The 17,448-nt window shown below is 39.1% G+C and overlaps 1 protein-coding gene across 15 annotated transcripts in view; it reads right to left on the bottom strand.

Moving 5' to 3' along the window:
* Positions 1 to 17,448, bottom strand: part of LTBP1 (latent transforming growth factor beta binding protein 1) — a 458,896-nt gene that overhangs the window by 109,120 nt on the left and 332,328 nt on the right. For all 15 annotated transcript variants that reach the window (XM_064363976.1, XM_064363978.1, XM_064363977.1 and 12 more), the window contains 4 exons: positions 13,205 to 13,330; positions 11,890 to 12,015; positions 11,388 to 11,510; positions 7,580 to 7,699 (listed from right to left, as the gene is read on the bottom strand). In XM_064363976.1, the coding sequence (XP_064220046.1) occupies positions 7,580 to 7,699; positions 11,388 to 11,510; positions 11,890 to 12,015; positions 13,205 to 13,330 (495 nt within the window). The remainder of the gene's footprint in view (positions 1 to 7,579; positions 7,700 to 11,387; positions 11,511 to 11,889; positions 12,016 to 13,204; positions 13,331 to 17,448) is intronic.

The raw sequence follows: 17,448 nt of genomic DNA, 5'->3' as shown, positions 1-17,448 counted from the left end.
TAAAAAACAACAAAAAAAAACGATTTAGCTGGGCATCGTGGTGAGTGCCTGTAGTTCAAGCTACTTAAGAGACTGAGGTGGGAAGATCACTTGAATCCAGGAGGTCAAGACTACACTGAGATGTGACTGCACCACTGTACTCCAGTCTGGGCAACAGAGCAAGACCCTGTCTCAAAAGTAAATATGTAAATAAAAGTAAAAATAAGCATTAAAAAAGATATATGCATCCATCTTACTAGCCTATCACACAGTCCAAATTGATCCTTCTCATCTACAGTGCCCAGAGAGACCGTAACAAATGCTTTGTTGAAAACTAGATGTGCCATGCCTACAGGATTTCCTGGTCTACTCATCTAATCACTGTATCAGAAAAGGCACTCAGGACAGTCTAGCATGATTTATCCTTGATGAATCCTGGCTGATTCTTATAATCATCACTTCCCTTTAAAAACGTTGCACCTCATCATTTGAATCATGCATTCTATCGTTCTTATTCAAGATTAACATGAAGTTCAGTGGTCACTAATTCCCAGACTCCACCTTCCTTGCTTTTTAGGGGGAAATGAGAATATTACTCTCTCCACATCCTCTGGTAACTGTCAGTTCTCCACAATTTCACAGAGATGATGCTCAGCTGGCCACTAATCCCACCGGCTCATTGTCTCATTGCCTCGGGGTGTAATTCATCTGGGTGAAGAACCTTTTTAAAATTTCCCTTTCTAATATCCTGGGAACATACCAGACTGTCTCAATCCCTCCCCAGTGGGCATAACCCACCATGTACAGAGGGTATTCAGTGGCTGATGTCACCCAGTCATGTTCTCCCAAGTCTGTGCTCTTTTACACTTCATGTAGCAACTGCTTGGGTTGGCTAGAATTTGTCCTGGAGCAATAATTTACCTGTATTACTTCTTGTACTTTCAATAAGATGAATATGTCAACATAGCCAATTATTTCTCTGAGGCTATCCAACCCCAATTTGTTACTTAATCACCAATATAGGCTTCAGTGAGTGAGTACCACTGAGACAGGGATAAAGCATCTGATTCTAGCACTATAGCTACATGAAAACACAGGATTACTCCCCATCCCAACTGTGTCATTACTTCAGTGATTCCTCAACTATTCTTCACACATAATCTTTTATACTAAAGAAGATGGGAGAACATACTTGGCAGAAAAGCAAGCATGGCAAAATGAGAGACAGATGCTGGTCAGGCCAGTGTGATGAAACTACCTCAATTGCACTCAGGGTATAGTAAATCCTCAGAATCTCACACCTCCTCTGTCAATTCTGATGAAGTTAAAGTATGTGGTAGCAGCAGCAGAGATGCTGACAAACATTTGTTACATAATCCTCAAAGAATCATCACTGCTTTTCACAACTGGAGAAGAACCAATGAATGCTGTGCACATCCTACATAAAGAGCCAAGGATGATCTCAGAAAAATCAAATCACTAATCCCGCCAAATTACTGGCTTCCTCCCTCACCTTTCCAAAGAAACATTTTATCTTTCAGCAAAACTCAACTGTCACTACCAGTGGTACAGACTTGCCATCTCAAACTCTACAATCCCCAAGCCATTGTTTTGTCTGTTTGTTTGTTTTGAGACAGAGTCTCACTCTGTCACCCAGGCTGGAGTGCAGTGGTGCAATCTCAGCTCACTGCAATCTCCGCCTCCTGGGTTCAAGGGATTCTCTTGCCTCAGCCTCCCAAGTAGCTGGGACTACAGGTGTTTGCCACCACACCTGGCTAATTTCTCGTATTTTTGGTAGAGACGGGATTTCACCATGTTAGCTAGGATAGTCTCCAACTCCTGACCTCATGATCTGCCTGTCTTGGCCTCCTAAAGTGCTGGATTACAGACATGAGCCACCATGCCTGGCCATCCCCGAACCAGTATTATTGCTGCTTGCAAGGGATGATTCCAGCCCATGTGGCTTTCTCCGTTCTATGCACTTTTATTTTCCTTATTGTCTTGATTATATTGTTTTGTTCTCTAGTTTTCTCATGTGTACATGAAGGGTACATGAGATACTGTACAGAACAAAACACTGGATTTAGAGAAAAAAAGATAGGGGGTCACATCCTAGTTCTGATATTCATTACCTATAGCCTTTAGTAAGCCCATTCACTTATTTGGGAATCAATTTCCACACTTGTACTACAGGGATAATTACTGTGGCGATCAAATGATACAATCATGTCAAAACCTTCATAAACTATATAATGAGAAACACTTTGTTATAATAATTAATGTTCCCACAAACCATACTCCCTGCTTTCAAACTTTTCAAAAGTTTGTTTTTATAATTGCAAATCTTCTCTGGTATATAGGAGATACATAGACAAGTGCTTAATAAATAGCTTAGTGATTGATTAGAAGCATCCTTTAGCATATAATCATTTAGGGATAACGCTAATGTCTATACATAAAAAAGGTACATGTTGTACTCAGTTGCAATCTTCTATAAAACAAATACCTGCTGTACCAAGTCTTCAATTTCAGATTCGTCTATGAATATTCATATAAGCCACTGAAGTTAATACTGAATCTTCAAATCTGAAAACAAATCCTAGTGTGAAAAGAACTTCTAGAACAATAAGCTCTCATGTTTTCTGTCCAAGTTTATTCTTCAAGTTCTCTGTGCCAGGTCTTGGTTAAGACAGTAGCTAATCAGTTGTCAAGTAGACTGAATGATACTAAATTCTTCAAACAACCAAGTCCTACACTCAGAGAGCTTAAATGGGAGTCAGAAAGTCATTCTCAACTTAATCAGAGACTAAAAAAGAAAGATTACTCTGAAAAAAATCTCAGAAATTTGTGTTACCAGATTACAAGGTCTATCAGGAACTGAACCTCAAAGCAAGACAATAAAGCAAACCCCCAAAAGGCTAGCTGCATATATCCAATGGGTGGCATATTCTGCCTTGTGAAGGTGAGCAAAGACAAGAAAGGAATGGAATGGAAACAACAGCATTATTATAGACACCTAAACATTTGTTAGGAATTACTAATGACCCTACAGAGAAGTATCATGGCTCCCAAGAAATACATTCCACCTAAGCAGAAACAATAAGAAGTTGGAAGGAGTCAATAGACAGATCATGCTGAACATGCACTATCTTGTCTGATCTTGGAAGCAAAGCAGGGTTGGGCCCGGTTAATATTTGGATGGGAGACATCGAATGGAAACCACAAAATTATTTAAATTCATAAAAGAATGCTCCAATGACATGGGAAGAATTAAAAAACTATACGACATGAGCTTCAAAAAGCCAAAGAGAATATAGTTATATAGAAGAATGTGATACACAATTTACTTTACCAAGTATCAGTTATTACTACCGCATTTCTTATGTTTGAGGACAAGAGCAGTAAAGAGGAGGGTAATAGTTGGAGGAAGAAGGGTTATAGCATGGACTGGGTCCCACCATGTGTCAGATGCCTACTAGGTGCTTCATATTGCTTATTTCATTCTGACAATAAACCTTATGCAGCAAGTATTTCAATTCCTATTTCACAGATAATAAAGCTAAGTTTCAGAGAGGTCATGCAGCCCAAACTCTGTCTAAATTCAGGGAACTAAGATCTCTACATTAGCAATATTAAATGTATCTTTAAATAATTAAATATTAGAGAGTTTCCTTGGGGGGCGGCTCTCATCGGGTTTGAATTGGGCCAGCTCTCCACAAGTCAAGAAGAACCTGTAAATTGGGTACCTGACAAGCTGGCCTCCCTTAAGAAAGGCCCTGGTTGAAAAAGCCATTTGGAACTGGCCAGAAACCAGAGTGACGAAATAGTCATTAAAGGCGGGGATGGAGAGGGCAACAACTCCAGGCTGAATGTCAGGTCCAAGGAATACAGTGCGGTATGATCAAAGTGACTCTCAAGAGAAGAATGAACTCCATGACTTGAAAGAAGAAGCCACATTAACAGAAGAGCCAACAAGAGTTGCCAAAAAGCATTAGGGATGATGTGTGTTAGGTAGAGTCTGAAATGATAGATATCGGAAGTGGATAAGAAACCATTGACGATGAGGGATTTTATGACCTGAACTAAACACCAGGGAAAAGATGTAGTCCCTCAGACAACACCTGCTAACATTTTGCCTATTTCTGCCCAAAACAATTTCTGCTCTAATTTATAAATCAAGGACAAGCATCAATCAGTACGATCCAGCTTACATGGCACGAATACAAATAGGCCATTAATGGTTTCACCGAGTTCATCATTTAGTCTGTGAAAGAGGCAGAAAGTGAAAGTGGTGTAAAATACCACTTTCAGAATATAGGGGTTGAATAGCAATGCTTAATGAAGTCATTCAACAGAAAAAGAGTCAAATTAACATGAAGATAGATGAGTTTAGAAAAAAACTATAAGCATAATGCCAAATGTAAGTAATGTTATATAAAACATTGTACATGTTTGATTATAACAATGTAAAAATATGTAGTCAGTGAGAGGAGAGTTGCAGGAAAAAAGATACTAAGATTTATGGAACAGAGCAGCCCTGTGAGATACACATTATCATCTCTACAGATGGCAACCAACAAATGCCAAATGTAGGATTTTTCACCAAAATGGTGTGGTTACAGGAAATTTTCAGTCTTTAATGTTATCACATACATTTTCAATTCAAAATTGGGGCACAAAACTCATCAATATATCCTAAGTTATCGGAACTAAAAGGATATAAAAAAAATCACAGGTAACTGTTTGTTAGAGACAAAACAAATGACTAGCAAGGAACAGCACGTTAATCACTTAGCATCTGACTATCCTGACCACCACGGGATCTCCAAAGACTCTGTATCTTCTTCTTTACCTTTCTTCATGTCATGCTTCTCATCTGACATCCCATATATTGTACTTGCTTATGCGTTTATTTGTAAGCACACTGTAAGCACTAGAGTATAACTACAATGAGAGGAGAAACTTTCTTTTATTCACTCCCTATCCCCAGTGTTCTGGAAAAATACCTGGCACATGGTAGACACTCGGTATTTGTTAAAAGAATGAATAGATGTCAAGTTATGTTAGTGATGAGCTCAACTCCAAACTAGGCTTAAGACAAGACCGCACCTTCTGAAAGGTATTTTAGGGTACCAGAAGTACAAAGATAGGGCTGGGCAGTCATTCACATGATCGGAGATTAGCAGAAAAATCCAACCCACCCATTGGTTCAATGTAAGCAGAAAGGCATGCTGCAATATCTGCTTTTTGTCACAGTCAACTTCTCGAGATTTGAAAGCTCTGCTACTATAAAAAATTAAGATGGAAAATCTATTTCAGTATAGCCTGCAAAGGCCCTCATGAGAAATTTAGAAGAGCTGCAAGTCCAATATGAACAATGGATGGAACTGCAATTAAATCTTGGGGGAGTGGCTTCATCTGTAGATTATGCAGAGCCTAAAATTTTACCCAAAGCAGAAAGATAAAGGACACTGCCTCCATTTAACAATAGGAAATACATGACCTCAGCAATGCAATAGCAAAACAAGGGGCTAAATGTGGGACTTTGGCTGAATTGAGAAACACAGTGATCTAATAATTCTGCTTATGATTCTACTCATCTGGTTGACAAAAGTAAAATTAGCTTTAAATGAGGTGCTGTGCTTCTGTCATTGAAGTTTATATATATATGCACATGTAGGTATAAGAATTCATTTAGTATTATTTATATTGAAGAGCAATCACTTGCCAATTTGGTCAGTCACATTCTACTATAAATTCATGAATCAGGGCTGTGTTTATAATACTATTATGAAAGGTAGAGCTCAGGCTCTGCTCCTGGATTATTTATCAGGAGCTGAAAATGAGAATACGCATGGAACCTTGATAGGCAACTATGAAATTTAGGCCAAATGGGCAAACTGAAAGCATATGTATTAATACTTTCTGACCAGCACCAATTACATAAACAATTGCTTATCAAATAAACAACTAATGAATAAAAATCTTTTCTTCTTTTCCGTCTAGATCTCCATCTCACAACTCCATCGGTAGAGACGCCTGGGCTGGGGATAGGCTTAGGGGCTCAGGACAGGGAGCTCCCTGCGCCAGCTACAGAGGCTGAGCTGATGCTGATTGGTGATGAGATTAAGGCTTTAAAAGTGAGAGTGCTGCAATCCTCATCAAAACACCTAGATGTCTTCCCAGAGCTATGAGAAAGAAGACCGCCAGTTTTAACAGGACTAAGAAGGCTTTAAATTATTCAGTGGTCTGTCCTCCCATCTTGCAGCAAAACTTCCCATGTTCTCTGGCCTTCAGCTACACTGGCCTTCAGCTTTCTTCTTCTTCCACAAGCCCCTGGCATATGCTGTTTACTGTGCCTGAAATGTTCTCCCTCCCACTCTCTCGCCAGTTGAACCTCAACTCGAGAATTTTCCTAAGGGCAGCCCGTTCTACCATATGCTCTCATAGTATCACAGAACCTCCTTTCTAGTGCTTGTCTCATCTGTGAGTCGGCACTGATCTGTGAGATGTTTGGGTACACGTCCGTCTCCCCCACCAGACAGTAAGTACCCAAAGGAAGGGGTCATATCAGTTTTCCCCCTCAATCTATCCCAGAACTTAGTACAACTCTGTGGATACACAGTAAGTTTTGCCTTTTGTTTCTTATTTTAGAGACAGTGTCTCACTGTCACCCAGGCTGGAGGGCAGTGGCACAATCACAGCTCACAGAAACCTCAAACTTGTGGACTCAAGCGATCCTTCCACCTCAGCCTCTCAAGTAGCTAAGATTACAGGCACACACCACCATGCCCAGCTATATTTTTAAATGTTTTGTAGAGATGGGGTCTTGCTATGCTACCCTGGCTGGTGTCAAACTCCTGGCCTCAAGTGATCCTCCTGCCTTGGCCTTCCAAAGTTCTGAGGTTACAGGCATGAGCCACCATGCATAGCCTATAGTAAATTCTTAAGCATTTGAGGAAGAAAAGAAAGAAGGAAGGAAGGAACGAAAAGTTTAACTCACATATTCAGAGTTCTGGTGTGGAATGGAAAAGAGTTCAAGTTTTAGGAAAAAAGATCACATGGTAGACACAAATGCAAACCATTAAGGGGGAGAGCTAATTACAGCACAGCTAATTAGAATCAAAGCAAATTTATCACTGTATCTTCCTCAGTGCCTAAGGCACTACTTTGCTACTCCTGTTGAAAATGTGTGTGTGTGTGTGTGTGCACGCGCGTGCAACTGTGTGTGTTTTACCTAATTCTACTTGTCTGTGGTAGATGCTTCTTATGCTGCTTCTCTCTTTTTAAGTGTTTTGCTCTTCACTTCTCTTCCTTCCTGAAGGTCTTACTATCTTACTTGGTTTTGGATATTTATCACGTTAAGAACAACAGTTTGTTTCAATCCTAATTATTTGCCCCACCTAGAATTTTACATCCTTCATGCTAAGTCATTTTCTTATTTTCTCAATGGTTAGAAGTTACTGGGAACTTTTCTTAGAATGATACAAGATTTCATTTTTTCATTTTGGAAGAGGGCTCCATTGGCATTACACCACTCTATCAGAAAATGGGGCATGCAGAAGAAACAAACCTTTGATAAGTCCACTATAGTACCTACCTAGGCACTGTCCATTCCAGCCTTGGAATCCTTCTGTGCAAGGAACACACTGGTAAGATCCAGGAGAATTCACACACTGCTCATCTGGACAAGTACTTGGATTCAAACATTCATCAATATCTGAAAAATCAAAAAGCTAGGTCGTGAACATTTTATCGTAATACCAAAGCAAAATCTTTTGTGATGAAGGGGGAGAAAAGCATGTTCTATCTACATTTCAGTGGGAAAAACAGCAACTGGGTAAGTGAGACATTGGGTCTATATTTAAATACATGGCAATAATGCATGCTCAAGCATACCTGAATTAAAATATTTGCACACATTCCAAGGAAGAACCTGGCCCCAGTTCTTCAACTAGCTGGATCTTGCTTCGCCACTCTGGGAGTTGGCAGCTCCTTTAGGGCCAATTTCTGGACATGAAACCTTTCAAGTAATAGCACAGCTTTCCAGAAAGAAATACAAGGGACTGGGATGAGGGTGAGGGAGCCATATATCCACCCAGCTAGAGGTTCTCTCTGCAGACATTGGATGCCCTAGGGAAATCCTTGCTTTGGTTTCATGGGCCCAAGAACAACCTAGGTTTAAATAATTTAAAACCTTTCATATGACAGGAATTCCTTGGAGGTGGAAAAAATACACTAGGAGCGAGTGAACTCATCACATACTTCCCAGCCTTTCCAGAAAACATGGTGATATGACCATATGGTAATATTTTCTGGTAAAAATACACCTTACTTTTCATATTCACAGCTAACTCAAGTTATTAATCATCATTCTTTCCAATTTGGGGAGAAAAAAAATCACCTAAAATATGGTTAAGTCTGTTGCAGAGATAACTACTACGACAGCTTTAGGCATTTTTAAGAATTGTTGAAACAATAAAATGAGGAAAAAGATACAGGAGAGAGTTCAACAGTTTAAAATTAGTGGTAACACTGTGGCTTCTAGCTGCATTTGAAATAAGTGTTTTGTGTGGAGGTGGATTTTGAATTTATATGAGTGGATTTAAGGTTTAAGTGGCCCAATACACAATGTATAGACAACCTTTAATTGTACTTAAAATACAAACAGATCTTCAGGACATAAACTAGAGAAAGAAAGAAACAAATATATAATGGGCCCACTAAATATCCATGGGTATTTGATGTCTACATTCTAGTAAATACTTAAAAATTATCTCCCATTGCATATCGTTAGACATGTGAAAAGATGCTTAAAGTGAAAAAGCTGAAGATGATATTAACAAAATAAGCACCAGGTCAGTGTTATAATTTTTTTTTCTATCAGTAAAAATTCTTGCCAGTAGCCAATGACACATAGTGGTTTTTTTAGGTCAGATGTTCTGGGACTTCTTGTTCTACAAAAAGATGATGCTTTCCAGTTTCGTTTTCCAAATAGCATCACATTCTCCTCTGGATGGGATATTTTCAAAAAACAGAAATACAACTGCTAAATCAGAGAATGCCATTGAGACAAGCTGGTCTAATAAATAAGGTGCAATGTTGAGCAATACAAGATAACATCCCTGAATTTCTAGCTGCTCTCACCTCTGCTTTGCCCTCTTATATAAATTAGGAACTACCTGCCTTGTAATATCTTAACAGAATAAAGTAAGGATGCATGAGATAATGTCTGTAAACTACAATAGACTCCTTGGAGACGGGTGCTATTTGAAAGCAACTTCGTTAGTGACAGCTGAGAAAATCTTCAGTGAGCCAGAAGCCTGGGGACGTTTGGTTCTAGTCCATGATGAAATTTGAAAACAGCCACGTTGCTTGGCTCCTTCTTTTCGAGCCTTTTCATGGGGATAGAATTATATATTATTTATCCTGGGAACCCCAGTTATCTTTCTGCTAAATAATTTTAATATATTGAATATTACCTAATATTCTCCTACAAGCTTTCAATTTAAATACGTAATTTTCCAATTTCTTCTCTATACCTCTTCATCCTATTACTTAAGTATCTTATCTTCCCATTCTTGATCTATCTAAGCACTTAAGAATCAGTGCTTGACTTCTTTGGTGGAGGCTGGAGGATACTGCTCTGCACATAAATGCTTGGCAAATAAACTTATCCCCTGTTTTTTTAAAGCCCTCCCCACAACTACAGAGGTACTGAGATCTATACAATCACAAAAGGAGTCAAGGATGGGTGAGATTTAAAGAAACTGTAACTTAACTAACAAAATAACAGCCATCATACAAGTTATAGCAACATGAAATTATTTCCATGAAAACCCAGAAAGTTAACTTCATGGCTCCCATTTTACAGGTGATGTACCAAGTTTCAAAGGGGCAAAGTAAGGGGCTGCGAGTCAGGCAGTTACTAAGTGTGGGGGTGGTGAGCTGATCCCACCATCCTCGCTCTTCCCCATCCCAGGCTGCCTCTCTACAGCAGAGAGTTCCCTGGAAGAGGAGAGTGGAGATAATCTATATCTGTGCTTGTTCTGAGCCTTTGATCCAAGCTGATCAGAGATCCAGCAACATAAAACACTCCCACTTATCTCTAGATTAGAACCCAAGGGGCCGAGGCAAGATGCCAGCAGGAGAGGCAAATGTAGGCTGCCAAAAAATGTCTAATTAGCTCTCCCTCCAGGCCTGGGTCATTACAGCACTGAAGAAAACCAACATGCAGATGCCAGGGGACAGCTGAGGGCTGGCTGTGCCAACCTAGTCCATCCCGCCCCAACTAATAGAGCCCAGCTCTATTAGGCTCTGCTGACTGGCAGACAGGGAACCCCAAGGAACCAGCACCATGCTCACGTGCCCTCAAAGACCCTCTCATATTTCCATGGCAGGTTTTCAGCAGAAGGTCATTATATTTCTTCACGAAAATTATTGCAAAAAAGTGCCATAGTGGGTTTTTTTGTTTTGTGTTTTGGAGACAAGGTTTTGCTCTGTCACCTAGACTGGAGTGCAGTGGCACAATCTCGGCTCGCTGCAACCTCTGCCTCCCAGGTTCAAGTGATTCTTGTTCCTCGGCCTCCCAAGTAGCTGGGATTATAGGTGTGTGCCACCACATCTGGCTAATTTTTGTATTTTTAGTAGAGAGGGAATTTCAGCATGTTGGCCAGGCTGGTCTCAAACTCCTGGCCTCAAGTGATCTGCCAGCTTCAACCTCGCAAAGCACTGGGATTACAGGCAGGAATCACAGTGCCTGGCCTTGCCACAGTGGTTTCAGAAAGAACCAAAGCAACTTTGACACAAACGTGAACAGAAATATGAAAAGGATAGTAACTGTGACCACGCTATAAATATTTTTATAACATTTCTATAATGAGAGAAAACTCATTGCTGTGCTCAATAATGAGGAAATTTTATCTAGCACAGTTGGAATCTGACCAAGAGTTGATCAGACCATGGTTCTTAGGGAGTCTGTGAGAAAGTCCCAGAACACATGTGAAAGAAAGCAGCGGAGACAAAGGAATGTAAGTAGGTGAAAAGGTCAAAACAAAAAATCAACACTGGTTACACCGGTACGATGTTCCCAGATGAATGGTCTGGACTCTGTCATTAAGTCTGGGTTTGTACTAAATATGATGCAATTAATTGTTCTACGGTGATTTTACTCCAAATACCAGAAAGGGAGATATTGAGGTGAAAAATAATGAGAGCATGAAGATGGAAAATAATCCCAACAGAGTCACCGGAAGGCGGAGGCAAAGAGACTGTGAATCCAGGAAGCAGAAAGAGCTTGGATAAACTGGCGTCATGCACTGAGTGTGGAAGGAAGCAAGAACCAGGCCAGGTGCCTACCAAGCCTACACATCATGGTCATGTGTGCTCAGCACTCTCAGCAGACTCACCCTCACAATGGCCTCTCCGGGTCATGCGGTACCCACTGTCGCAGTATTCGCACCGGAACGCCCCCACCGTATTGACACAGTGCCCTTCCCCACAGATGGCCGGCCTCAGGCACTCGTCAACATCTACGAGGAGCAGAAAGCATTGTTGAGTTTTGTTTTCCAAAATTGTTTCAAACCCTTCCCATCTCCCAGCTTAGCTCAAATATAGTAATGAAGTAACTGATTTCTACTTTCCTTTTGATTTGACACACATCAAAATCACCCAGTTTTGATTCATGCAGGGTGGTCCAAAAGTAACATTTAATGCATCTTGTCTGTGCACATATTTGACGCTCTTTCTTCAAAAATGTTAGGAAAAAAATCTATTTTTATATCACCCGGGATCTAGCAGAGTGCTGTCATGGTAAATGTTTAATAAAAATTTCTGGGTTGTCTGAATAAGCACTGAACAGATAGTCTTAGAGGATCTAAAATTTATAATCAGGAAGAACACTGCCATTACCTATGCAGTCAGTGCCCTCCTCACTGGCCATAAATCCTGCTGGGCAAATGCACAAGAAACTTCCCTCGGTGTTTTCACAGCGGCCCTGGGAGCAGAGGTGTTGGACCTGAGTACACTCATCAATATCTGTAACAAAAATACAAAAACACATATAAAAAAATTAGTTCTGTGTAGCAAGAACTTAGTTTCCCTGTTCCGTAAAATACCATTGTATTATGCCCTGGGTACCTACCACCCAACCTTTATAACTGAGGTCAATAGTAAAAGGAGACACAATCTTTCTCCTCAAATACCTGAAGGATTGTGACTGGAAGAGAGAAGCAGCCTACTGTGTATCGCTTCAAAGGCTAAAACTACAAAACCATGACACTGGTGTTTCAAAGAGACAGATTTCAGTTCAACACAGAAGGATGCTCCTGATAACAAGAGACATCTCAGCAACGGAATTTGCTGTCAGCAGGGAGTCAGAAATGCCACGAAAGAGACTATTCCTCCATGCACAATGGTAGAGTTGGATTAGGTCATCTCTGTTGACTTTTCAGCTTCATATTCTAGGTTCTAAATGTAATGCATACAATATACGCAAATGACAAGGAAATAGCCATATTACGGAGCAGGTGGCTGTCTCCTTCCCCCACCATGCACACAAACCAAACAGCAAAATTCATATTCTAAAGTAGCATTAATTAGACAGGTGCCTTTGTAATGCTTATATTGACCTTATAATTCAGTGCTGAATTTTTTTCTTAAAAAGAAGAAAAAAAATTAAATTTAGAGTTACATTAACATGATTTACTTCACTCTATTGTATATCTTTTTGAGACACATTTTTTTTTTCCCAAAAGAAGCATATATGAGATCCCTAACTTTCTAAATTGACTGACACCTTCAGGCCAGCATATATGGATTTTCAATTAAAAATCCCTTAAAAAAACCAAATCTTATGTGCGTAAATGAATGTAATTCTTCAATGCAGTATATATTAATGTTAATTTGTTTTTGCTAAATATGTGTTTTTACATAGCTGTTTCTGGAATTCATATTTTGTTTACTTTATCCAAAAAGCTTTTGGAAATTATTTCACCTTTATGTAAATGTATTACATTTGGTGAGGTAAACAAATGCTGAACAAAGAGGTAAGAGAATTCCAGTTTAGCAAACCTTTTTTTGAGCTCCCTTAGCTAAGCGATAAACATTTCAAAAAATTAAACCAGTAACATTTTCCCAAAATGGTTAAGTTGGTCTAAGAAAAAAGTGTTCTAAACGTACAAATGTTTGATATGTAATAATTTAGTTAATCAAAATTTTCTCTTACCAACACATTTCCTCTGTTGTTCACTGAACTTGTAACCCTCGTAGCATATACAGGTATATCTCACTGGTAGGTTAATGCAGTGTCCTGCTCCACAGATATCAGGGTTCACAGTACATTCATTGATTTCTTTAAAAGTAAGTAAAGTAATGTGAAAAAACCCACAGAAATGAACAGATTTCACTACTACTTGCAAAGCATTACTTTGTTTCCTGACCAACTAGCAAATTATTGCCAGCTCTGCACTTAGAAGACAAAGGTGACCTCTGACATCAAGCATAAATTCATATGATTACTTTATAATGGATTAGTTAGTCCCATCCAAGGTCATCAATAGTTCTTAGTGAAACCATTTTTAAGATGAACCAAAGTGAGTAGAAACTCAGAAAAAGGCCATATTGTAAATTGTAAGAAAATCAATTATTAATAAAACAGCTTCCAAAATGGCCTATTAATGATATTCTGTTCACCCTAGTTCATCTTAGATGATGGAGTTATAATCACCAATAGATAAGAGGGTTCTTATCTATTGATAAGAAACACATGGTAACTTTCCATTCTTTAGCAGGCCATATTTGCATTTCAACAAATACATCCAATCTCCTCCAAAATTTCTCATGAATCCCTGAAAAGACCTCCCACTTCTAAACGAAGAAAAATCACTAGGTGTATCTTACTCTTCATTTACCAATTTTGACATGATCATGTTTTATTTCTAGTAGTAAAGTAGCATCTTTTCCCAAATCTTTTCTGTTAAATTCCTCCCTTACTCCCCACTGACCCCTGTGTAAGACTGGCTTCTTCTATACAACCTGTGCAGATTAGTCCTGTTGAAGTCCCTAGTCTACTCACAGACACGCCCTACAGTGGAGGTAGGGTCTTAGGAGTCCATGGTTAGGTGGAGGCCATAAAAAAAAAAAAAACCCAAGGACTCAAAAGGGGCCTTCTGACCTTAATTACTCCCTTAAGATTTTCTACTTCCACTGACCTTTGTAAGGAGGTATAATGGCACAGTGGAGGTGGCACAGCTGGTGGTTAGAAGCACTGGCCTGGAGACAGCGCAGGCAGGCACAAATTCTGCTGCTCTTTATCTGCAGCATGGGACATGTGACCTCACCATTCTACAACTCACTTTTCTACATGTGTAAAATGGAAATAATCAAAGTTCCAACTTCAAAGTATGAGAAAGAAAGAGATAACCTAAATAATGCAAGGAGCCAATGCCTGGCACATTATATTTGCTCAGTAAAAATTACCCATTATTATTGTTCATATTAAAGTCATTTAAGAATATATTCAAAAACCAACACATTTATACCAATACTACCTTTGGCTATTATCTATCATCATATAGTAAACAAGGCTCAAAAGAGATGCAGGTGAATGAGGCCAAGGAACCCTCCAAGGTAAATAGATTGATGCCTCTGAGCCTGACAACTAAGAGCATGGCTTCGTTAGGTCTGTGGTTTGAATGAGAAGAAAAGCAGGTGGGCCATTCACGCTAATAACACACTGTCCATTCTGCCCCAAAAGGATATGGAAAACAGTGCTTTAACAAAGATTCGCTAAGGAAATGGCCTAAATTGGGGCTGAGATTGCTCTCCAAAAAGAAAACCACAAGCTTTATTTTTCATAAAGTATTCACTGTGCTGTGACTTTAAGACTACTCATGCAAGTTATCTGAAAAAGGAAGCATATGAGCTTCAGTATTTTGCACAAAGTCACCTGGTTATATGAGAAATGTATGGATACTCCACGTATTTACAAATTACTTATACCTTTTGTGAGCCTAATTATGTTAATTCACTTTCAGGAAAATAAATTTGTTTACAGTCACTATATTATCAAATTATAGGAAAAACAATTCAAAATGCTAAAAACATGGGTAATTAACATGACTGCCTAAACTTAAGTGACTGGCAATAATAACCCAAAACAATGAATTATACATACAGCATAGACTGTCATATAATCATTAACAAGATAGGAAAATGCTTATTTGTTAAAAAAAAACCAGTTGGGCACAAATTATAATATAGAATATGATCTCCATTATGCTACAATGCATACAGAAAAGAAGGCTGGAAGGAAGTAGGTCCAAGTTTTACAATTATTAAGATTAAAAATTTTCATTTTTTTGTACTTTTCAAAAATTTTACAATAAACATGTCCTGGCACTTTCACAATCTGAAAAGTCTTCCTTAAAAACATCATTTGTATGTAGCTAAAATCTGAAGGTAAAAGGACTTTCAGGTAAGAATTTTCTTCTGTTTACAAGATGTTTTTAGTGAAAAAGTATTAGATTCACAACTCTAACATCTACTCTGTATCATACGTAGAAGCTTCCTTTGCAAGTTATCCGTGTTCAGATTTCTTGGGGTTTCTGTGGTAAGCAGAAAGATATGTTGACCATATTTGCAAACAAAAAATCAGAAGGTGGATTAATATACTCAGGACAAGGGTTCAGAACAAATGAAGAGGCTGTCAATCTGGGGTTTTCATGAAAAGCCGGAGGAGTGTTCACTACCCCACTCCAACAGTACCAATTTGGTTATTACCAAGTATTTGTCATTTTGCAGGTACAGCCTTAGAATGGAACTTTTTACATAGGTGAACAAGTCTTCAAAAATATGTGATGCTTAAAATGTGATATATTCCTATGCCACATTTTGCCAACATAGTTAAAGTATTCTCAAATCAGCTCTGAGGTAGGAGAAATAGTGAAGAATTGTAACTCTTTAGTCTCAGGAATAAAATGAATAATAATGGCCTTCTGCCAATCCATTATCTTAGATAGACGCTATGAGGTTGGAATTTAATAAAAAATGTTTGTGGATTTTTAGCTGATTACCTCGTACGTAAGTATATAGCGATGTGGCTTGCAAACGCTGACTATCTATCTGGCAGGATCACGTTACATACAAGTAAATGTTAGGCTGACACCACTAGAGGGTACTAAGAGATACATCAAACGAAAGAGGGACACTTTCTGAAACATACTTGATTTCTACTTTGTCCCATTTTTACACAAGTGATTAATTAATGTAACTGTCATCAGTTTGATCTCAGAGATCCCTTCATCCTTTGCCAGACAGGATTCCATTCTTATAGGCAGACAGAAAACAGCAATCACACCTTTAAAATGCCTCTGTCTTCCTTCTATTCATTATTCATCAAAAAGTTGAACATCAGAGGCTGGGTGTGGTGGCTCAAGTCTGTAATCCCAGCACTTTGGGAGGCTGAGGAGGGAGGATCACTTGAGGTGAGGTCAGGACTTTGAGACCAGCCAGGCCAACATGGTGAAACCCTATCTTTACTAAAAACAGAAAAGATTAGCCAGGTGTGGTGGTGTATGCCTGTAGTCCCAGCTACTGGGGAGGCTGAGGCAGGAGAATCGCTTGAACCCTGAGTGACAGGATGAGACTCTGTCTCAAAAAAAAAAAGTTGAATATCAGGTAAAAAAATAAATTACTGGTACTTACACTTTAAAACATATAAAACACGTCTCCCTAGCATCTCCCCCTGTGTCTTCCCTCCTTTTCTATTAGATTTTCATGCCTAAGCACATAGACAGTACACAAGTCCTGTGAATGTTGTCTTAAGGAACAGGAATAGTTTTCTGCATTTTCTGTTTTTTCAGGGCAAAGACAAGATGCTTTATATTTTTCCTAAGTGGTCACTGACACATCAGCATGCAAACCTTTTCCCACTGAGTAGATCAGTTTATGTAGAAGCATATGATTTTTTGAGCAAACTGTGTCAATATAAACTCTGGAAACCGGGCTCTGACACACCAGAGTCAAGCCTCACACAGACAGCACTCATTTCTTGTGTCGGGGTATGCTGGTGAATGGAAATGTCTTGTCTTTTTAGCATGCTTGGCTTTCTTGGCTTTGCAGAGAGATCATCAAGGGAGTGCTCCCCACTGGATTCTCTCACACGTCCTTCATAATGCCACCTAGTTCACAGGACAGCTCTACTCTTCCCTGAAATGTGTGCTCCCTGAAAACCTCATCTTCACCAGGTCAGGGACCTTATTCTATTTCTTTTGCTGGAGTCTATCTAGAACATGGGAAAAGAGCCGTGACCGAAAGCCAGTAGAAAACCAAATACTCTATTTATACCAGCAACAAGGCCAATGGTAGATTTAACAGTGTGGTATCTTTACTCTATTTTCTAAAATTAAATGAAACAGAGAGCTTTTGGCAAAATATGAAAATGAGTGTGTTGACTTTAGCTTTTTTCTT

This window comes from Aotus nancymaae, unplaced genomic scaffold, assembly GCF_030222135.1.
Source record: "Aotus nancymaae isolate 86718 unplaced genomic scaffold, 86718_ANA_hifiasm-v0.15.2.pri h1tg000057l, whole genome shotgun sequence".
NCBI classification, from domain to species: Eukaryota; Metazoa; Chordata; class Mammalia; order Primates; family Aotidae; genus Aotus; species Aotus nancymaae.
The sequence above is the reverse complement of the archived record's forward strand: the minus strand, read 5'-3'. Positions and strand labels throughout refer to the sequence as shown.